This window comes from Engystomops pustulosus, chromosome 6 (assembly GCF_040894005.1).
Source record: "Engystomops pustulosus chromosome 6, aEngPut4.maternal, whole genome shotgun sequence".
Lineage (NCBI taxonomy): Eukaryota > Metazoa > Chordata > Amphibia > Anura > Leptodactylidae > Engystomops > Engystomops pustulosus.
In genome coordinates, this window is record NC_092416.1 from 101,179,961 (window position 1) to 101,203,412 (window position 23,452).

Consider the following 23,452-nt stretch of genomic DNA (forward strand, 5'->3'; position numbering starts at 1 on the left):
CATAGCAAAGGCTGAAGTGGGAAAATTCAGTAGGGGTTGGATTTCTATTAGGCAATAACTCAGTGTCATCTCATCTGGCATAGTAGTGTGCTTCCTTTGATACTTGGCTAGAAAATAGCCATAGGAGAATACAAATAGCTTCTTGAAGCCTACAGTAGCGTTCTATATATTTGATTTCTGGTTGATCTGCTGGTGGCTGTAGTTTCTGCAGTGCATGTACTTGCCAATTCTGAGCAATTTGTAGTGAGACTTGCGACCGCTGTGTTCTGCGCTTAGTGGCGCACATATCCATAGCAAAGGCTGAAGTGGGAAAATTCAGTAGGGGTTGGATTTCTATTAGGCAATAACTCAGTGTCATCTCATCTGGCATAGTAGTGTGCTTCCTTTGATACTTGGCTAGAAAATAGCCATAGGAGAATACAAATAGCTTCTTGAAGCCTACAGTAGCGTTCTATATATTTGATTTCTGGTTGATCTGCTGGTGGCTGTAGTTTCTGCAGTGCATGTACTTGCCAATTCTGAGCAATTTGTAGTGAGACTTGCGACCGCTGTGTTCTGCGCTTAGTGGCGCACATATCCATAGCAAAGGCTGAAGTGGCAAAATTCAGTAGGGGTTGGATTTCTATTAGGCAATAACTCAGTGTCATCTCATCTGGCATAGTAGTGTGCTTCCTTTGATACTTGGCTAGAAAATAGCCATAGCAATAGGATAGGATTGTTTGGTTCTAAAAACTCCAAAAAAAACAAAAAACACAAAAAAAAACAAAAAACACAAAAAAAACACACAAAAAAAAAAAAAAAAAGTAAAAAAAAAAAAAAAGTTATAACTCTCATTTTAAAAATGTTTAACCCCAGGGCTAGGGGTAGAGGACGAGGGCGGGGACGTGGGCGTCCAACTACTGCAGGGGTCAGAGGCCGTGGTCCTGGGCGGGGTGAGACACCACCTGCTGATGAGGGAGCAGGGGAACGCCGCAGAGCTACACTCCCTAGGTTCATGTCTGAAGTTACTGGGACTCGTGGTAGAGCACTGTTGAGGCCAGAACAGTGCGAACAGGTGATGTCGTGGATTGCTGACAATGCTTCGAGCAATTTGTCCACCACCAGTCAGTCTTCCACGCAGTCCACCCATGTCACCGAAATCCCCACTCCTCCAGCTACTGCACCTCAGCCTCCTCCCCCCCAGTCTGCCCCCTCCCAGGAAAATTTGCCATTTGAACCGGCATACTCTGAGGAACTGTTTTCTGGACCCTTCCCACAGTCACAAACCACTTGTCCGGTTGCTGCTGAGCAATTTTCCGATGCCCAGGTTTTCCACCAGTCACAGTCTGTGGGTGATGATGACCTTCTTGACGTAGTGGAAGTGTGTAAAGAGGTGTCCGACGATGAGGAGACACGGTTTTCAGACAGTGGGGAAGTTGTTGTCAGGGCAGGAAGTCCGAGGGGGGAGCAGACTGAGGGATCGGAGGATGATGAGGTGACAGACCCAAGCTGGGTTGAGAGGCCGGGTGAACACAGTGCTTCTGAGACGGAGGAGAGTCCTCGACCTGAACAGGTTGGAAGAGGCAGTGGTGGGGCCAGACGGAGAGGCAGGGCCAGAGCTGGTGCATCAGCGCCACTGTCAACTAGTGAAGCTCCCGTGGTGAGGGCTCTTGCGGCGAGGGCTAGATCTTCAGAAGTGTGGAGGTTCTTTAAGGAAACACCGGATGACCGACGGACTGTGGTGTGCAACATTTGCCAAACCAGGCTCAGCAGGGGTTCCACCACTACTAGCTTAACTACCACCAGTATGCGCAGGCATATGAATGCTAAGCACCCCACTCAGTGGCAACAAGCCCGTTCACCTCCGGCCGTGCACACCACTGCTCCTTCCCCTGTGTCAGCTGCTAGTCAGCCCCCTGCCCAGGACCCTGGCCCAAAAACCCCATCGTCGCCTCCACGATCCTCCACAGCATCCACCAGCGTTCAGCTCTCCATACCCCAGACGCTGGAGCGGAAACGCAAATATAGTGCAACCCACCCGCACGCCCAAGCCCTTAATGTGCACATCTCCAGATTGCTTAGCCTGGAGATGCTGCCCTATAGGCTAGTAGAGACCGAGGCCTTTCGCAACCTCATGGCGGCGGCCGCCCCTCGGTATTCGGTCCCCAGCCGCCACTACTTTTCCCGATGTGCCGTCCCAGCCCTGCACCAGCACGTGTCAGACAACATCATCCGTGCCCTGACCAACGCCGTTTCTGACAAGGTCCACCTGACCACGGACACGTGGACGAGTGCTGCCGGGCAGGGCCACTATATATCGCTGACGGCACATTGGGTTAACTTGGTGGAGGCTGGGACCGAGACTGACCCTGGGGCTGCTCATATACTGCCGACGCCGAGGATTGCGGGGCCTACCTCGGTCCAGGTGTTTCAGGCCTACTATGCCTCCTCCTCCTCCCACCCCTCCTCCACCTCCTCCTCCGAACTACCATCCGTGGGCACGGCGCCATCAGTCGGTAGCTCTAGGCACAGCAGCAGTGCCGTCGCTAAGCGACAGCAGGCGGTGCTCAAACTGCTGAGCCTAGGCGACAAAAGGCACACCGCCCAAGAGCTATTACAGGGCATCACGGCGCAGACTGATCTGTGGCTGGCACCGCTGAACCTCAAGCCGGGAATGGTTGTGTGTGACAACGGCCGTAACCTGGTGGCGGCTCTGCAACTCGGCAGACTGACACATGTGCCATGCCTGGCCCATGTGTTAAATCTGATAGTGCAGCGTTTCCTCAAGACATACCCCAATCTGTCTGATTTGCTCACGAAGGTGCGCCGCATCTGTGCGCATTTCAGGAAGTCCAGCCCAGATGCTGCCACTCTCAGGGCAGCGCAGCGCCGCCTCCAACTGCCCGCTCACCGACTGTTGTGCGACGTGCCCACGAGGTGGAATTCAACACTGACCATGTTATCCAGAGTTTACCAGCAGCGCAGAGCGATTGTAGACTGCCAGATGTCAACTTCCACCAGAACTGGTAGTCAGGTCAGTCAGCTTCCTCAAGTCTACAATGAGGAGTGGACGTGGATGTCTGATATCTGTCAGGTGCTGAGTAACTTTGAGGAGTCAACACAGATGGTCAGTGGCGATGCCGCCATCATCAGCCTCACCATCCCGCTGCTTGGCCTGTTGAAAAACTCTCTGGTCAGCATGAAGTCGGAAGCTTTGCGCTCGTCACAAGAGACGGGGGAAGAATATTCCCTTGTTGATAGCCAAAGCACCCTGAGGTCTGTTTCTCAGCGCATATCGGAGGAGGTGGAGGTGGAGGAGGATGAGGAGGAAGAGGAGGAGAATGTTGGCGAGACACAAGAGGGGACCATTGTTGAGTCCTTCACTGTTCAGCGTGTATGGGCAGAAGAAGAGGAGTTGGAGGAGTTGGAGGAGGAGGAAATGGACAGTCAGGCCAGTGAGGGGAGTGAATTCTTACGCGTTGGTACTCTGGCGCATATGGCAGATTTCATGCTAGGCTGCCTATCCCGTGACCCTCGCGTTCAAAGAATTTATTCCAGCACCGATTACTGGGTGTTCACTCTCCTGGACCCACGGTACAAGCAAAATCTTGCCACTCTCATCCCTGCAGAGGAAAGGAGTGTGAGAATGCATGAATACCAGCAGGCCCTGGTGCACAAGCTGAAACAGTATTTCCCTTCTGACAGCGCTAGCGGCAGAGTGCGTAGTTCTGCGGGACAAGTAGCGAGGGAGAGTAGGCGAGCAGGCAGCTTGTCCAGCACTGGCAAGGGTACGCTTTACAAGGCTTTTGCCAGCTTTATGTCACCCCAGCAAGACACTGTCACCTGTCCCCAGTCTCGGCAGAGTAGGGCTGATCTTTACAGAAAGATGGTGAGGGAGTACGTAGCTGACCATACCATCGTCCTAAATGATCACACAGCTCCCTACAACTACTGGGTTTCAAAGCTGGACATGTGGCACGAACTGGCGCTGTACGCCTTGGAGGTTCTTGCCTGCCCTGCCGCTAGCGTCTTGTCCGAGCGGGTTTTCAGTGCAGCTGGTGGCATCATCACCGATAAGCGTACACGCCTGTCGACTGACAGCGCTGACAGGCTGACGCTTATTAAAATGAATAAAGGCTGGATTTCTCAGAATTTCCAATCTCCACCAGGTGAAGGAAGCTCAACCTGAATAATTGATCCACTCCTCCTCCTCCTCCTCATTTTCCTCCTTCTCCTCCTCTTTGTACAGTAAAGCAGAGGAAAATGGCTATTTTTTGACAGGGCCCACTGGCTCTTGCTATACTTCATGCATTTAATTTTTCTGGAGGGCCACCTACCCGGTCCTCTGTTTGAAACAATTTTTGTGAGTGCCACATACAGGCACTCAATCTATTCCATTTTTCTGGAGGGCCACCTACCCGGTCCTCTGGTTTGAACAATTTTTGGGACTGCCACATACAGGCACTCAATCTATTCCATTTTACTGGAGGGCCACCTACCTGCTCCTCTGGTTTGAAGAATTTTTGGGACTGCCACATACAGGCACTCAATCTATTCCATTTTACTGGAGGGCCACCTACCTGCTCCTCTGGTTTGAAACATTTTTGGGACTGCCACATACAGGCACTCAATCTATCCCATTTTACTGGAGGGCCACCTACCTGCTCCTCTGGTTTGAAGAATTTTTGGGACTGCCACATACAGGCACTCAATCTATTCCATTTTACTGGAGGGCCACCTACCTGCTCCTCTGGTTTGAAACATTTTTGGGACTGCCACATACAGGCACTCAATCTATCCCATTTTACTGGAGGGCCACCTACCTGCTCCTCTGGTTTGAAACATTTTTGGGACTGCCACATACAGGCACTCAATCTATCCCATTTTACTGGAGGGCCACCTACCTGCTCCTCTGGTTTGAAACATTTTTGGGACTGCCACATACAGGCACTCAATCTATTCCATTTTACTGCAGGGCCACCTACCTGCTCCTCTGGTTTGAACAATTTTTGGGACTGCCACATACAGGCACTCAATCTATTCCATTTTACTGGAGGGCCACCTACCTGCTCCTCTGGTTTGAACAATTTTTGGGACTGCCACATACAGGCACTCAATCTATCCCATTTTACTGGAGGGCCACCTACCTGCTCCTCTGGTTTGAAAAATGTTTGGGACTGCCACATACAGGCACTATCCAAATTAAATTGTCTCCATAGCAGCCTCCACACGTTGTCTCCATTCCTACCTCCAAAAGTCGTCCATATAGCTGCCTCCATACATCGTCCCTTTATCAAACGAGGTGTGTCAGGCAGAAATTTGGGTTGTTTTCATGGATTCCACATCAAAGTTGTTAACTTTGTCGCCACCCTGCTGTGTAATCCACAAAATATACTTGCAAACTTTTACCATTTAGGGATATTATTTCAGCGCTTCTTGCGCATCTGTTTACATTCCCCTCACCCGCCATATCCTAAACTTATAAGAACGCTACTACACTTGATCTTATACAAAAGTGCTGTTTGGGGAGTAGCCTAGAGACAGGGGCTTGGATTTGCGAAAGCTCGCCTGGCAGCGGAGCGCCAGCTCCATGCGCATCATGCGCTTCTTGCGCATCTGTTTACATTCCCCTCACCCGGCATATCCTAAACTTATAAGAACGCTACTACACTTGATCTTATACAAAAGGTTCTTAGAAGTGCTGTTTGGGGAGTAGCCTAGAGACAGGGGCTTGGATTGGCGAAAGCTCGCCTGGCAGCGGAGCGCCAGCTCCATGCCAAGATCCAACTAACATAGTTTTAACTGCAGCACCTTTAATCTACTACTAGTTCACTGCCTCCATACATGGTCCCCTTATCAAACGAGCTGTGTCAGGCAGAATTTTGGGTTGTTTTCATGGCTTCCATGTTAACTTTGTCGCCACCCTGCTGTGTAATCCACAAAATATACTGGCAAACTTTTATCATGTACCGATATTATTTGAGCACTTCTTGCTCACCTCCTTTGGTTCCTCTCTGCCACCCATTGGTTTGAAGCCTGAGTCCATTTAGGGTATGTCGCCATGACACTCTCTAGCCTGCTGCCGCTGCCTCTGCATGCCGTCCCCTATAGTGTCAGGGTCAATTATTGCATGTTTTAGATGCTATCTAGCTTCATTCTGTCACTCTGTCATGGCCATGCTGTTGCCCATAATTTTGGCATAATGGTGCGTTTAAGCAGCCTCAGAGGCATCCATGCATGCTGCCCCTGCTGTTTCCTGTCCATTTCCGTGGTGTTTCCATCCTTTTCTGAGGTTCCCAGGTGTTTGGCCAAGCTTCCCTGTGCAGAGCCTTGGTCCCCTTGAAAAATGCTCGAGTCTCCCATTGACTTCAATGGGGTTCGTTATTCGAGACGAGCACTCGAGCATCGGGAAAAGTTCGTCTCGAATAACGAGTACCCGAGCATTTTAGTGTTCGCTCATCTCTAGTAATGACCACATCCAGATAAACTGGCAGTAGAATTCTGTACATATGTAAACTGTAGTAAGATCCGTGCACGTTACCCTGACATCCAGAGCCGCGATTCCTCCTCAACAACAAGACGGCCCCCAACAGATTTCCTCTCGAAGGCCTACTCCGGAGGCACTGAGGGTTCGGCTCATCCAGGGGCATCAACCATGCTGCTTTGCCTACCACAGGAGCATTCACAGCCAGTCTTGAAGGACCATCGTCCGCCGCTGTACACCGTTGCCTGCTATCTGACCACAGCCACGTTCCGCCACGTGTCAACCACAGCAAGGCTCATAGGTGCAGGGAGAGGGATCCGGCATCAGGAATTGGCATCACGCCTCCTGCTCCGTGCAGCATGCGCTACGACATTATGCAGCGCGCTGCATGCACCATGCTCCACCCCCAGATTCCCAGCGTTTGCGTATGTGTGTAAGTATGTATGAATGTGTGTGTATGAGTAAAGAACTGTATGTATATGTATTTAGGTACACAAATGTGTATATATACTGTATATGAGTGTATATTTTTAAATGGGAAGGGGGTCCCATTCACAAGTCTGCTATGGGGCCCTGCTTCTCCTACTCATGCCCCTGGATAAAGCTGTTCTTGCTATTCCTTTTGTGAAGTGGCACTGGGTTGGGACCAGTGTGTTGCTTTGAGCTTTCTGGCTTGGTTAAGTTTGCATAGTATCCTCAGCAACTCCATTGTATGATCCAGGCGGTCTATCAATGGCATACCATGGTATCCTTTTTACCCACTCTCTCTTTTAATCAACGTTGACACTTCCCTCCAAAAGAGAATGAGTTAAATGCATTCCATTAACATAACCATTAAATGTTAAATGAAATTCAGACATAAACACAGTAAGCAGGGGTATGGTTTGGCAGCTGACCTGAAGGGACATGTGAGGAGCTAGTTTTGATGCATCAACTTTTACCTGCAAATTTGGACTGAAAGTTACCCTGCCGAACCAAGAACCTTTACCTTAGATGATTACTCCCAATACCCCCGAGCCAAGTTAGTTGATGGAATTTTATTTTTCCCTGGTGCTGGAGCAAACTCAAGATCCTTCTGATAATCTGTCAGAACGTGGCACCAAAATGGCAAACCTAGAGGATAGGTCACGCCAAAATAATTACATTCAGAGGAGTCCTGAGATAGGCAGAGCTTACCCGCTACCTTTAAGATCTTATGACAGCCCTACTGCCTACTGTCCACAGGCTCCCTCGACCTAGGCATTTGGATGAGTCAGTCCCAAGGGATGTACTAGCTAGAGCGCATTTCTTCACAATAAAATAAACATTGATACCTGTACAACTAGAAAAGTTGGCGAGATACCCAAACCATTCCAAAATGTTTAAATGTACATAGATTTCTCTGTCACTTCATTGAGAGCCTGCAGTACGCTGGCCCAGTGACTGCCATACTGAGAGAGAATAACATCCCATACCATTGGGGATTCCTCTATGTATCCTAGCTTCTTGTATTGGGAAAGTTTCCATCATTAAATATCAAGAGGAAAGACAGGAGCTACTCCATCTTAAGGGCATTCATATCTTGCACACGGCTGGATATTTCAAAGTGAACTAAACTGCATATAGGAATATTTTCACACTGTAAAAGGAACAGCAAGTGAGGACCTTTGCCCTATCTTATCGACTGTTACTCTGTTTTCTCAGGAACCAAACAGTGTACACTTACCTCATTTTTTACGTCCTTCTCACGGTTTGCTCCACATTCAGGTGCCAATGTATTGCTTGATGCAGGTATACATACATTTACATGTGCCGTCTTATATACCTATTCCCTTATGGTTTCAAAATGGGTATTAATATCATAACTATAGATGCAAAGGGACTTAATATTCCATTTTTAAGTGAACTTGCTTATTGAACGAAGCGGTCTCCCTTGGGGGAGATGTTTTATTTGCATAAGAGACACATCTCTAGAAAGAAGATACCCACAGACTTAAAGATAGATGCTAGTGAAGGCTCTATTTCTCCCATATATGAAAAAATACACCCTAATAGCAATTAGAAACACAATTGCATTCCAGAAGGTACGGGATGAACAGATGCAGCAGGTCATTATATAAAGTTTTGCTAATAAAGTTCACAGAATAGGCCTAAAACACAAACAAGGGGATATTATCCTAGGGGTGATTTTAATATCTAGCAAAATTAATATTATATATAAATAATATAATAATAATATAATAAATTAAGGATAAACGCACTACCACACTCTATTCATATAAAAATGTACATTTATTGGGGAATATGTATTATAGTTTTTCCTTTCTTTGTTGAATTTTTAAGACATTTGGAAGGTCTTTTTTTTCGCCTTATGTATGATCATGTCTTTTATACTTGTGATACATGTTCGGTTTTACCTATCCTGGCAGCTGCAAATTTTGCCTTCTTTTTGAGAGTTTTTGTTGCAAACATCTCAAATCCTCATGGAAATAAGCCATGTGAGGGGGTTATAGACAGGTTATGTGAATTGACAACCAATTGTATTCCTTTATGTAGACTGGAGTGTGAATGGAGAGCGAGCCACCACCTGACCAGGGTTTAACAAAACACCTGGACAGGGAGGGACTAGGGCTCTTGAGTTCCAGGAACCTCTTAGAGCACAAGCTCTTGGAATCCTGCTCTCTTGCAGAGCACACCTTCCAGAATACACTGAATGAAGAGGGGACAGTGTCAGTCCACCATCACCCCAGGACACAAGCTGCAGCTTTCACAATTGGACACAGCTACCTCCCAGCCTGCATTTACTACCAGGCTGGTGACCTACTCCTGAGGATCACTCTCCTAGACCACTCCAGAAATCCGTAATATCTTGTAATCCAGCGGCATTCAGGGCCCTTTTTGTGGGCACCCGAGCCATCGCCCCAGCACACCAGACAAGATTCAAAGAATCTTCCTGAAGTTCCAAGAAACTTAAAACATGCTGCTTTCAGTCATATTTTGATACTCACTTCTCTACTTGGGACTGTGGGAAGTGGAAGAATTAGACAGGGTTGAATTATTTTTGGAAGACCTCCTGCTGGACCCACAATTCTTTGTGTACAGAGGGAAACTGAAAAGAAGCTAAAATGATGAACATTTTCAATCTTTCTACTGTATTGCTGTCCTCAAGAGGCCAATATGATTGAAAGTTGTTGAACAGGGAGCAATAAGTTACTGCTTTAATTTTTGGTTGGCACCTTATAAATAAGCAGGGTTTTGGGTTGCAGTTTGGGCACTCGACCTCTAAAAGGTTCGCCATCACTGCACTAAGGGGTTGCCCCAAGGAGAACCAGTACCTCAGCCTCTCCATCCATATTTCTTGCACACCTCACCCTTAGAAGTAAACAATAAATTTTTTTAAAAAAAGGTAAATGCAAAAATTTAGAACATTTTAAAAAACTATTTTAAATATTTAAAGCAAGTGAAATAATTCCAATGCACCATGCACGCGACCATGCGTGCGCATTATTATGAAATGCCGGAGAGCCAGTGACGTCAACAAGCTCTCGGGCACACTCGCGCCTGCGCAACTTTAAATTTTTATCGGGGCCAGCTTCACATGTGAAGTTGCACAGGAGCTCGGTGCTGTTGCAAGGTATTTTTGGCTTATAAATGTCATTGTAAAGTGGTAGGTTTCCTTTAAGACTGCATACAATTTATTATTATTGGATAAGGCAGAGATCCGACCATGTGCTCTGCCTGTGGTGCTGCTGCCGCATCATGCAGTGGGCACAGACGTGTTTCTGCCAGCGCTGCTACATTACAAATCATGGAAGAAGAAGCAGCAGAGGACAACAAAACATGGGAGGTAAGTACTCACTGCTGCTGCTCATTCTTTTTTTTTTTTAACAAGTAAATTTTTATTGAACATTTTGGATACAATAACATAGGATATGTACGGTCAATCATACAGATATCAGTATAATACAAGACATATGGTAGGCTGTTTATACAAAGGGTAATCATCATGTTTTATCTCACACCTGCAAATGTTCTATAACCTGAGTAATTTCCAGCTACTCTGACTGTTCTTAAAGGATCATGGATAGACCTGAACTCTACTTTCTGCTTATAGTCCCACTAATATGTACTATTTGACTTATAACATTAGTTTCATGACCCGCTTCATTCATAGTATCATAGTATATAAGGCTGGAAGGAGACTCAAGTCCATCAAGTCCAACCTTCAAGAATTAAATAAATGTTTTATCCCCATAACCCGTGATATTTTTTCTCTCCAGAAAGTCATCCAGGCCTCTCTTGAACATGTACATAGAGTCGGCCATAACAACCTCCTGCGGCAGAGAGTTCCATAGTCTCACTGCTCTTACAGTAAAGAACCTTTGTCTATGGTGATGGTAGAATCGCCTCTCCTCTAGGCGTAGAGGATGCCCCCTTGTCCTGGTCACAGTCCTAGGTATAAAAAGATCTTTGGAGAGATCCTTGTACTGTCCGTTCAGGTATTTGTACATTGTAATGAGGTCTCCCCTCAGTTGTCTTTTTTCTAAACTGAATAATCCCAAATTTTGTAATCTGTCATTGTATTCTAGTCCCCCCATTCCCCTAATAATCCTGGTTGCTCTCCTCTGCACCCGTTCCAGCTCTACTATATCCTTTTTATACACTGGTGCCCAAAACTGTACACAATATTCCATGTGTGGTCTGACCAGGGATTTGTATAAGGGCAGAACTATGTCTTTATCATGAGAATCTATTCCTCTCTTGATACATCCCATTATTTTATTTGCTTTAGCAGCAGCCGCCTGGCTCTGGTCACTAAAATTAAGTTTACCATCCACCAATACGCCCAAGTCCTTTTCAGCTTCAGTTTTACTAAGTAATTGACCGTTTAGAACATAATTATACTTTTTGTTTCCATGGCCCAAGTGCATAACTTTACATTTATCTACATTAAACCTCATCAACCATTTCTCTGCCCATCCCTCAAGCTTCCACAAATCCCTCTGTAATGCTAAACTATCGACCTCAGTATTTATTACTTTACACAGCTCAGTATCATCTGCAAATATTGAAACTTGACTGTGTAAACCCACTACAAGGTCATTAATAAAAATATTAAAAAGAAGTGGCCCCAATACTGACCCCTGTGGCACTCCACTGGTAACATCAACCCAATCTGAGAATGTGCCATTAATGACTACCCTCTGTTTTCTATCATTAAGCCAATTACTTACCCAGATACACAGATTTTCTCCTATTCCCAGCAGTCTCATTTTATATACCAACCTTTTATGTGGCACGGTGTCAAATGCCTTTGAAAAGTCCAGATATACAACATCCACAGCGTCCCCCAGATCCAGTCTTGAACTTACCTCCTCGTAGAAACCAATCAGATTAGTCTGACAGGACCGATCTCTCATAAACCCATGCTGACGCTGGGTTATAAGGTTGTGCACAGTGAGATACTCCAGGATAGCATCTCTAATAAACCCCTCAAATATTTTCCCCACCACAGCAGTTAGACTTACGGGTCTGTAGTTTCCAGGATCGCTATTTGATCCTTTTTTGTATATTGGTACCACATTTGCTATGCGCCATTCCTGTGGAACATAACCAGTCCTCAGTGAATCTTCAAATATTAAAAATAACGGTCTGTCTATCACCATACATAATTCATGCAGAACCCGGGGGTGTATGCCATCTGGCCCAGGTGATTTATCTATCTTAGTGGTTGCGAGGCGGCGCCGTACCTCTTCCTGGGTTAAACTGTTGACATTATAAAAATAATTTACATTATTCCTCATTGTGTCTTCCACCAGGGGATTTTCCTGGGTAAAGACAGTTGAGAAGGCGACATTCAGTAGATTGGCCCTTTCCTCATCTCCTTCCACCATGACCCCCATGTTATTTCTAAGGAGACCCACACTCTGTTTTTAATTTCTTATCATTTATATACTTGAAAAATAATTTGGGATTATTTTTGCTCTCCCTGGCAATATTTCTCTCAGTCTCTATTTTTGCGGCCTTTATCTGCTTTTTACAGGATTTATTTTTCTCTCTATAATCCTGTAATGCCTCATCGCTACCTTCACGTTTTAGCACCTTAAACGCTTTATCTTTCTCGCTTATTGCTTTCCTTAGAAGACTAGTTAGCCACATAGGCTTTTTCTTGTTCCTTTTATGCTTTTTCCCATAAGGTATGTGTTTCTCACTGGACTTTTTCAGAATATATGAGAAAAAGTCCCATTTTTGGGGGGGGGCTTTTGTCTTTGAGAGCATTATCCCAGTCTATGCCTTTAAGGTCTTCCCTTAGTTGATGAAAATTTGCCCTCCTGAAGTTTAGAGTGTTGGTTGCCCCTTCACTAACATGCTTAGTAAAGCGTAATACAAAATCAATGATATTATGATCACTATTCCCCAGGTTCCCCCCAACCTGTAGTTTTGATACCCTATCAGGTCTGTTGGTAAGGATAAGGTCCAGCAGTGCCCCCCCTCTTGTTGGCTCCAGGACTAGTTGCGACAGGTAATTGTCTTTTGTTGTTGACAAGAACCTGCTACCTTTGAAGGACCTGCAGGTTTCTGCCCCCCAGTCAATATCTGGGTAATTGAAGTCCCCCATGATAAGTACTTCACCATGCTTTGAAGCCGCATCCATTTCACTTATCAGCATTTCCTCTGCTGCCTCCATTATATTTGGAGCCTTATAACAAACCCCTAGTAATATTTTATTATTCTTTTTCCCTCCTCTTATCTCCACCCATAGGGATTCCACATTTGCGTTACTGATGTCATCTCGCAAGACGGGCTTGAGGCAAGAATTCACATATAAACAAACCCCTCCCCCTTTTTTATTTATACGATCCTTTCTAAAAAGACTATAACCATCTATAGTAACAGCCCAGTCATAGCTACTGTCCAGCCATGTCTCGCTGATACCCACTATATCATATTTCCGTTCCAACATCAAGAGTTCCAGTTCCTCCATTTTGTTTGTGAGGCTTCTGGCATTTGTGTACATACACTTTATATGGTTTTTCCTGTCCGTATTACTTTTGTCCTTATTCCCCAATCTCATTCCAGCCCCCCTTCCTCCCCCATGGACTATGACTCTTCCCAGCTCTCTATGTACACCGTCTATTGGCCCTGCACAAGTGTAGTTGCCCTCCCCCCAGGTCTCTAGTTTAAACACTCCTCCAACCTTCTAGCCATTTTTTCCCCTAAAACAGCGCCCCCCTCCCCATTGAGGTGCAGCCCATCCCTACTGTAGAGCCTGTAGCCGACAGAAAAGTCAGCCCAGTTCTCCATGAACCCAAACCTCTCCTTCCTACACCAACTTTTGAGCCACTTATTTACCTCCTTGATCTCCCGCTGCCTTTCTTTTCTGGTGTGGCACGTGGTACAGGCAGTATTTCGGAGAAAATTACCTTTGAGGTCCTTGCCCTGAGCTTATGGCCTAAATCTCTGAAATCATTTTTAAGGACCTTCCACCTACCTGTTACTTTGTCATTAGTGCCAATGTGGACCAAGACCGCTGGTTCCTCACCAGCCCCTCCCAGTAATCCGTCAACCCGATCCGCAACATGCCGAACCCGAGCACCCGGCAAACAACACACTGTTGTGTTCCCCTAATAATGGAATCTCCCACTACCAGCACCTGTCTGACCTTGCCTGTGCTCCCATTACCCTTCTTACTGGAGCAGACAGTCCCCTGGTTGCTAGCGGCCACGTCTTTCTGCAGCATTGCTACCCCAGAGCTGATATCCCCCTCATCCGCTAGCCTGGCAAACTTATTGGGGTGCACCAGATCAGGACTAGACTCTCTACAACTCTTCCCTCTACCCCGCCTTCTACATGTTACCCAACTTGCTGCCCCCTCATTCTGCACCTCCATACTTCCCTCCCCACACCCATCTTCCCCAGAGAGTTTGTGCTCCAGGAGCAGCAAACTTCGTTCCATATTATCAATTGCCCGCAGCCTTGAAACTTGCTCATTTAGATCCAGAATCTGGGCTTCCAGATGAACAATTTTCACACACCCCACACAGCAGTATTCCCCCTCGAACGGCTGTTCAAGGAAAGCATACATGGCACAGGATGTACACCGTGTAGCAATGCCACTTATGGAGTCCATTGATCTAATGGGGATTACAATAGAAATATGCACAGAAAGAAGAATTTACAGTCAAAGTAACACAAAACACAGCAGTTACCTGCTAAAGCCCCTCAAACTTAAGTCCCTTAAACCTAAGTCACACTTAAGACACTGCACACACTTGGGATCAATGCACACTCGCCGCCAAGCTCACACACTCGCTTTGCTAATGCTTTTTTTAAAGTTGTCTGCCACAAAAATCTGCAGAGCTCACTGCACAAGATCTGGCTGCAAAACCCAATATCTTGTTTTTATTATATCTGTACCGTGTTAACTTAATAAAGAAAAGAAAAGAACAACAGTAAACCGGTAACATTTTGGGTCGCTTTTAGTGTCCTCCTACTTCCTGAGGGAGGGGGATATGGTATGATAACTAGAGAAGGGAGAGAAGTTCACTAGCTGAACCTGAATAGCAGTGGTTAAAATTCTCATGGTTCTAGAACAGCGATGGCGAACCTTTTAGAACTCGAGTGCCCAAACTGCAAGCCTACACCCACTTATCTATCGCAGAGTGCCAGCATGGTAATTTAGACCAATAATACCCACAATAACTCCGTTTCTATTTTGACCCACTGTTTTGATAAATCATTATTCCACCAAGATTTTATTTGGTCCAATAGTGTTGCATGGTAATAAGCTTTAATGAATGGGCTATTCAGGCCTCCTTTATTAGGAGGAAGGTGTAATATTTTAGCTGCAATCCTAGCTTTCTGTGCTTTCCAAATTAATTTCTGTATAATTTGGTGTATGCAAGATATTGTGTTTGATGGAACACTAATGGGTACATTTCTGAAAAAATATAATATTTTTGGTAATAGTAGCATTTTTGTTGCTGCAATTCTACCCAACCAAGATATTGGATAATTAGAAAATGTTTGTATATCTTTCTGTAATTGGTTAGTTAATGTTGAATAATTTGTTGGCATAAGGAGTTTGGTTGGGTAGGTTAATGTTATACCTAGGTATGGGATTTTTCCTTCTGTCCAAACAAATGCAAATTTTTCCTCTACCTCTTTTTGTATATTTGGGGGAATGCCCATGTTCAGGATTAAGGATTTAGATTTGTTAATTTTATAGTAGCTTATAGAGCTAAAGTTTTCAAGAATTTTATTTAGTTGGGGTAAGGTATTTTCTGCTGAGGTTAGGCAAATAATCACGTCATCTGCAAAGAGAACGATTCTATGGTCTGTCTCTGAATGCCCTTAATATGTGGGGAGTTCCTTATGTGTTGTGCTAATGGTTCCATTAATATTGTGAAAATTAATGGTGAAAGGGGACATCCTTTCGGGTTCCATTAGTTATTGTAAAGTAATTAGAGATGGATCGAGATGTATATGTTCTTGCTGTTGGGTTTTTGTATAGTGCTAATATTAGTGTAATTAATGGTGGTGGTAGTTTGAATTCTTTCAGAACTTCTTCCATATATTTCCAGTTAACTCTATCGAACGCCTTCTCCGCATCCAGAGTCAGGAGCAGAGAAGGTGTTTGATTTGCTTCAGCTTTGGATATGAGATTAATGAAACGTCTGGTGGCATCTAATGTTTGACGTCCTTTCACAAATCCCACTTGGTCGTGATGGACCAATTCAGGGATAATATCTGATAGTCTATTGGCGATAATTTTCGAGTATATCTTTAGGTCCGAGTTTAGTAAAGATATTGGCCTAAAGTTTGCAGGGCTATCTGGTGACTTCCCTGGTTTGGGTAATTTAATTATTACTACTTCTAGCATCTCTTTAGGGAATTGTTGGGTTTGGAAGACGCTGTTGAATACTTTAGTAAGGTGTGGAGTAAGTTGTTTATGGAATTTTTTATAAAAATTGTTAGTGAGCCCGTCTGGGCCTGGAGATTTGTTCAGTTTTAATGATAGTATTACTTCAGTAATTTCCTCTTCTGTAAAGGGTTTAGTTAATATTGTTTCATGTTTCTGAGTCATTGTGGGAAGTCTAGCTTGTTTTAAAAAATATTTAATGTCGTCTTCATTTGGTTGTGGGGTAAATGAGTCATTTTTGAGGTTATATAATGTAGAATAATATTTGGCGAATTCGTTAGCTATATTTTGTGGGTCATTATTTTGCTATTGTCTGAGGCTAAAATGTACAGGATTTTGGTTTTAAGTATTTGGGATTTTAGTTGTTTGGCTAGTAACGCACCAGACTTGTTACCTTGCCAGTAATGATTTAATTTTAGCCTTTGAATCGCTAATTCATGTTTGGCTAGGTTTATGTCATGTAATTGGGATTGGAGATTTGATATTTCCTTCATTCTTTCTTGTGAGAAGGATATTTTGTTCTTTCTGTGTAATTCTGCTAATTTAGAATTAATTTGGTATAGTTGTTTATTTTTTTTTATGCTTTTTTAAGTGTGCTGCTATGGATTAAGAAAAAAGAAGAAAATGTGGACGTTTGACTGAGTCCATATATCGATGCTATTTACAAAAAAGTCCTTAGGCCTCACTGAAACTCTTTAGTCATTAAAACTTTACTTTTATTATTATATTCTTAAAACGTGTTGTTGACTACAACCACTTAGGTAAATTTTTAACTTGGACAATTGCCTGGTTTATATTAAAATTATGCAGACCATCGTGGAGACTTTCTTGTGTGGTACACCATGAAATGAGGAGGACTATATTTAAGATATCATAGGATCTTTGAAGTGTAAGTTGCAACACCACTAGGTGTCAGTGTTGTTCTGTTTGTCTGACGGGGATTGTCAAATTGTTTTCTTAGTGGTAACGCTACAATGTTGCAGCTCTTAATGAGACTGTTCTATAATTAGATACAGTATCAGTTCATTGAGCCATCTCACATTCCGTCCCATGCACACATGTGACCCTGATGTTACTGCTTTAAATGTATGCACAATGGCATTTGCCAATCAGATCACTTTACTCCAGAGGTAATATAGATCCTATGTATCCTGCACTTAGTGATAAATATCTACTGCAGTATCATTGATCCTATGCTAGTCTCTTCCTCATATTCATCCAGTCAATTTCGTCCACACACACACTTTGTCTGCTAACTAAAATTTGTTCACACTAACACCCGCCCGACATGTTTCGCCACATTAGTGGCGTCCTCAGGGGTGCCGGGGCTAGAGTGTGCTCTCCCGAGCCGAGCTCCGATTCTTAACACCTCCGTTTGTGTCGTTACTGTATCCTCCCCCCTGTATTCCCCTAGGAATGAGGGGGAGGATACAGTGACGACACAAACGGAGGTGTTAAGAATCGGAGATCGGATTCTCGCATTTTGAGATTTTATGAAAAATTTACATTTTTGGCGTGTTTTTGGGGTTTGTTTTTACGGCGTTCACCGGGCGGGTCCAATAATGTTTCTGAGTTTCTGAGCGCATGCTCAGTGTGTTACAGCCGGGTCCAGAAGGCAGGGACCCGGCACACAGAAGAGGATCGTGCAGCCCCGGGCACTGACAGTACCGGGGCTGCGATTGGAGCAGCAGAACCCTCCGGTAAGCGCCGCGCGGGGGGGGGGGGGGTCCGATTCTTCTCAAATGCACCTTGCATGCCCCCAGCGTGACCGCTGTGTCAGGGGTTCACACCTGCGATCGGAGAAATGGTATTACTATCTTCTTGAAAAGCAAAAAATTTAGAACTTTGAAAATTGAGATTGTTTTAAAATTTCCCCCCACATTAGGTTTTATGCTATAAGATTTGTAAAACTTAAGAAAAAATGTGGTATTGCCATAATTGTATACACCTGTATTGACCCATAGAATAACACATAGTATATATGATGAACACCACAAAAAAGTAAAAAATCAATTACAGAATTTATGTTTTCTTTACAACACCTCCCCCCAAAAATGGCATCATTAGAGGGAAAAAAAACATTTTGTAGCTCACAAAAGTGTGCCAATGAACCAACTACAAAGAACAATAAGTTCTGTAGAGCAAAACTGGAAAGCATGACCCTCCTTCCCTTTTGTGTCTCGCTGAGTGCCCCTACAACAAGTAAGTTCAATATGTGGGGTCTTCTTACACTGGAGAAATTGCATAACAAGATGGGTTTTCTCTTTTGTGAATGGGTAAATTTTAGGGCTAAATTAACATATTACTCAATCTTCCTAAAAGCAGTTTCCAATTGTTTTATGGGGTGCAGATTTGATTGAAAGCTCATAAAAAAAATGATTCACAAAATTATTAAATTCTGAAATCTTCTTGAAAATAAGGAAAACTAATGTTTGATTTGTAGGCCGTGACATCAAAATAAAATATCCAGACATTTTAAAAATTATGAAAACACAAAGCAGACAAATGGGAAATTTTAGTAACTAATTTAGGTGGTAAAACTACTGTATTAGTATGGAAACAAGATAAAAAAGTTATCATTTTTTAAAATTTTGTTTATAAATCAATGTGAAACTTATCAGCCAAAATTGATCACTAATGTAAAGTACAACATGCAATGAAAAATTCACTTTGGGAAGGTGACAATGTTCTAGAAATATAACTACATAAAGCAATGCATGTCAGATTACAAAAAATTGGGTTAAAATACAAACTGGCTGCATCCTTGAAGGGGTTGGGCGCTTTACCTGATGTTTTTTTTTAACGTGTGTATAAATGTGGGGTACAGAATATGAGGTGATTTACCAATATGAATCTATTAAAAGTTCTCCACCTCTGTATTGACATGTAAAGTTAAACACCTGTGTGTATATCAGAATTATTTGTGCGGCCATCTGATAAATTCTGTGTCAGATTCCAATAAATAGTAAAACAAAATAATATTACTGTACTATTTCTATTTTCCACATAAAATCTAACATGTTTATTTATTTTTTTACCAGAGTAAATCAAGATGGTCCATAAAGGATACTCCAGCAATGCTGTTGATGCGACAAAGAGCGTTTCCTGAAGAAAATAGGCCTCGAGATCCAAATCTTTTGTCATTCCAGTCACCAAATAATATGGCACCAGTAAGACTGCAAGGGCAGTTAGTGCATGGAGTGTCTACAACTAATCTACCTAGACCATGGACTAATACCTCAAGACAACTTGGAAGGCTACCACACTATTAATGATCTGTAATATTTCATTATAGTTCTTCAGTCCCAATGTCTAATTGACAACTTACTTATATTGTTTTCCAAAAAGATAATCTTTAGTCTAAATATGGAAAGTAATATAATAATTGTAATATATTGTTTTCCAGTACAGGAATGAATTATTCTTAAGATGTTCTGGATATAAAAGGTCTTATAAATGTTTGCTGGATAATTTCACTTTGCTCTGTCTTTAACACTTATTACTGAATAGTACTCAATGAAGATCCTCTAATTATTGCCTCCTTATCTAATATTCTAGTCATTATACTGTTAAAAGTGTGTCCTGGGTCTTTTTAATGACAATTTATATTTTTATCTTTCTTGCTCGACGTAGTTAACCATAGCATTCTATACTCTGAACCTGTAAAGTTGTTGTGCATTTTATGTAGATTGTTCTTGCCTACAAGGTTTGAATAGATTGGGGTGAACTATTTTGTCAATATTGTGTGAGCATGTATTCACAGTTAGTATAATGGAAATAATCCAGATTGAAATCATGTACTTACTAGACTGCAGAAAACACAAAGTTTCAAGAAGAGAAATAAATAAAAATATTACGCAAACATAGGTAATAGTATTTAACCTACATATATGTAGTTACTGAAGTGGAGATGTGCTTAGAGGGGTTCTCCGGTCACTATATGTCATTTTTTTTTTAAACTGACCAGTTCTTTTGCATTTACTATAGCTACACACCCTTACCTCACCACACTGGACTGTATAATTTCTTTTCCTTCACTTGTCACTTCATAGCTCACTGCTGCAGATGCATCAGGTCAATCTTTGTCACATAAGCCCTTTAAGGCAGATTAATGACATCACATGCCCTACTTTTTACGGGTCTCAAACAGATCACAGACTTGCTGGTGGTGATGTATCTTTTAGTTTTCTGTCTATTCACAGCTGGGCGGAATGCACATCTGCCACGATTCAAGTAGAATGTGCGCCCGATTTCCTGCTTATGTCGCTTCCCTGATCAGGTCCGCCAGAATTCACCATCTTCCTCCCGGTGCATGTAAGTGCATTGGATGTGACACAAATTTAAATGTTAAATCCTGTGCTTTGTCCGAATCAGTTGGATTATTCAATGGCCCGCTCACCCATTTCTTTTTCAATGAAGCAGACGCTGATGCGTCAAAATCCGATAGCGTGCAACACAATCCCTGGCGGGATACCTGAACAGTTGGGAAACCCGACGAATCTGATGCCAGATTTATGTCTTCACTTTCCATTTAGGCACACAGTTTGACTCAAAACTTCTGTGCTTTGCTGGCATATGTGCCGTGACTATGTATTTTTTCAACTTTTCATGCGACTGTCAACAGAAAAAAACATTGCAAGTACTCCAAAAACATATTTATTAAAGGGTTAAAAGCCAGTTTAATAAATCTGACAGCAGAGCACCAAAGACAGTTATAAACTGTCTAAAGCCTGCCTAATGATAAATTCCCTCCAGTCCCTCTATTAAAAAAACAGATCCCACAAAGGATTCTGAGCTGCCAAAACCACACCTAAGAATTAGATAAAATTAGATTAGAATTAGATAGAACATGTACATGGAGTTATCTTGTCTGTAGATTTTGTAATCTACATGAAGTGCCTATGTCTATAGTACTCTCTGCCTCCTGCCCCTCCCCCTGCAGTACAAGAGAAGCTTTCATGCCAGAGGAATCTGTTCCACCATAGTAAGAGTTTATGGTTGTATCCAGAGACAACCAAAATATATACATCAGGCCTGATAGAGACAGGTTGGAATGATATCTGTGAAATGCTGTACTTTTGTTTATAACAGTGAATTAGAGAGTGTGTTACTTTGTTATCATGAGTACATTTAAGAATTTTGTCTTTAATGGTTAATAAATCTGAAACCTAACGGTAGTTTTAGTCAGTGAGGTGACATGGTTATGGATCTTTCAGGAATGAACCCGCTCTGAGGGTGCATTCACATGTTCAGTTTTTCAGATACAATCTCTGATATCCAAACCAGAAGTGAAAACAGAGGAGGAATAGCAGCACTAAAAGATATGTTCTCACCTATTATTATCCACACCTGATTTTGGCTTTAAAAACTGCATCTGAGAAACTGAATCCACGCTAAGAGCCAGCTGATTTAGGTGAACAATTCAAGTTGGCTCCCAGCTGTTAGACATTGGCTCACTTAACATGTCTTTATAAATAGCACTGTCCCTATAATAAAAACCAAACCCGTTTTTATTAGGTTAAATTGTCTCCTGAGAGGTTTTATTAACGGTATTGAAGTTACCCATAATAAATTCAAAAGGGAGCCTTCCAGGAGCAAGAAGAGCATTTTTCAGTGAGCTAAGCCTAATGATCCAGCTCACTGAAAAGAGCTATAAGAAAAGAATGCACGTCACTCCTAGGGATGCTCGGGTGCTCAACCCATCCATAATTAGTTAAGAAAAAATTGGTACTCAGTTTTGAGCAAAAAGAGCAAGAATTTTTATTTGCAATCCAAAAAGTGTAATGTTTTGATCCACTAAGCTATCTTCATCAGACACGGATTGTGGGAGAGAGAGGGAGTGTACAGGTAAGCGGTAACACCGCTGTAGCGTAGGCTGTGAGGAGAGACCACTTATCTTTACGTTCCCTCTATCCTCAAAATCCATGTCTGATGAAGATCCCTTAGTGGACCGAAACTTTACACTTTTTCGATTGCCTAACACTGCAAATAAAATATTCTTAACTATGTTTGCTAAAAACTGAGTGCCAAATTTTTCTTAAGTCACTGAAAAAGAGGGAGATTTTCGATCCCTAACATGAATATGCTGCTCTGTAGAATTAGCCTGGGGGTACACCTGCTGTACTGTCTTCACAAAGCTACCATGGATATATAGTATTACACTTATCTTGTAGATCCTCCAACACTATGGGCTTCTGTAACAACTAATGAATAGTATCTTAAGTATTGGATGGAAATAACCATCATATCAGGAGATACCTTCTTAACTTATAGGGATTGTTTCAAACAAAAATAATGATGCCATAGAAAAGATTCTTATTGCATTATTATTTTATCTAAAATTATCAAAATTATTTTATCTAATAAGTATTTACATAAGAAAATCACATTGAGTGATATATTCCATAGCAAAGTCCGTAATCCATGTGAATTACATCCAAAATAGCAGTCATTGCTCTTGATGTGGAGATGCATTACACCTAAACATAGAGTAAACAATTTGTAACATTACCAATTTAAAAAAAAATAACAATGTTGTCAGTACATACTCTCCATTTTTTACATTTTTGTTATATTTGCATTTATAATATTTTTTTGCAAATGAATATATGATTAAATAAATAGACTCTTTAATTACTACTGTAATTATTTACCTGAAAATTCCTAATAAAATGTAAACAAAAATGTGTTATTGAATAAAAATACCAATGATCACAATTGTGTCTATTATGACAAAATCATTTCTAACATTTCTGCACAGCGGCTGCAACCAAAGGGAAAATTATGCTGTGGAGTTAGATTTCATGCCAATGAAAAGTTTTTTTATATAAATGCTAGTCGTCTAATGAGAAAAAAAATTGCAATTTTGCCCAGTTGAACATGTTTCTTAATCATATTTGCATAAAAGTCAATTTTTATTTTTATTTTGAGCTAATAACATCTACCACAAGAAAACTGTATAGTATTGTATAGTCAAAAACATTACTAATAATGCATATCTTGTTATATGCTGTTTTTGTAATTCCCTTTTACCGTTGTATTTTGCCTAACTTATGATTAGTGTGCAATGTAAATGGCACCAAACAACT

The 23,452-nt window shown here is 42.5% G+C and overlaps 1 protein-coding gene across 4 annotated transcripts in view; it reads left to right on the top strand.

The window, feature by feature from the left end:
• FAM83E (family with sequence similarity 83 member E) overlaps nt 1-23,017 on the top strand; it is a 149,761-nt gene extending 126,744 nt beyond the window's left edge. For all 4 annotated transcript variants that reach the window (XM_072110482.1, XM_072110481.1, XM_072110485.1 and 1 more), the window contains one exon: nt 19,406-23,017. In XM_072110482.1, the coding sequence (XP_071966583.1) occupies nt 19,406-19,636 (231 nt within the window). In that variant the 3' untranslated portion in view covers nt 19,637-23,017. The remainder of the gene's footprint in view (nt 1-19,405) is intronic.
• Nucleotides 23,018-23,452: the final 435 nt, after the last annotated feature.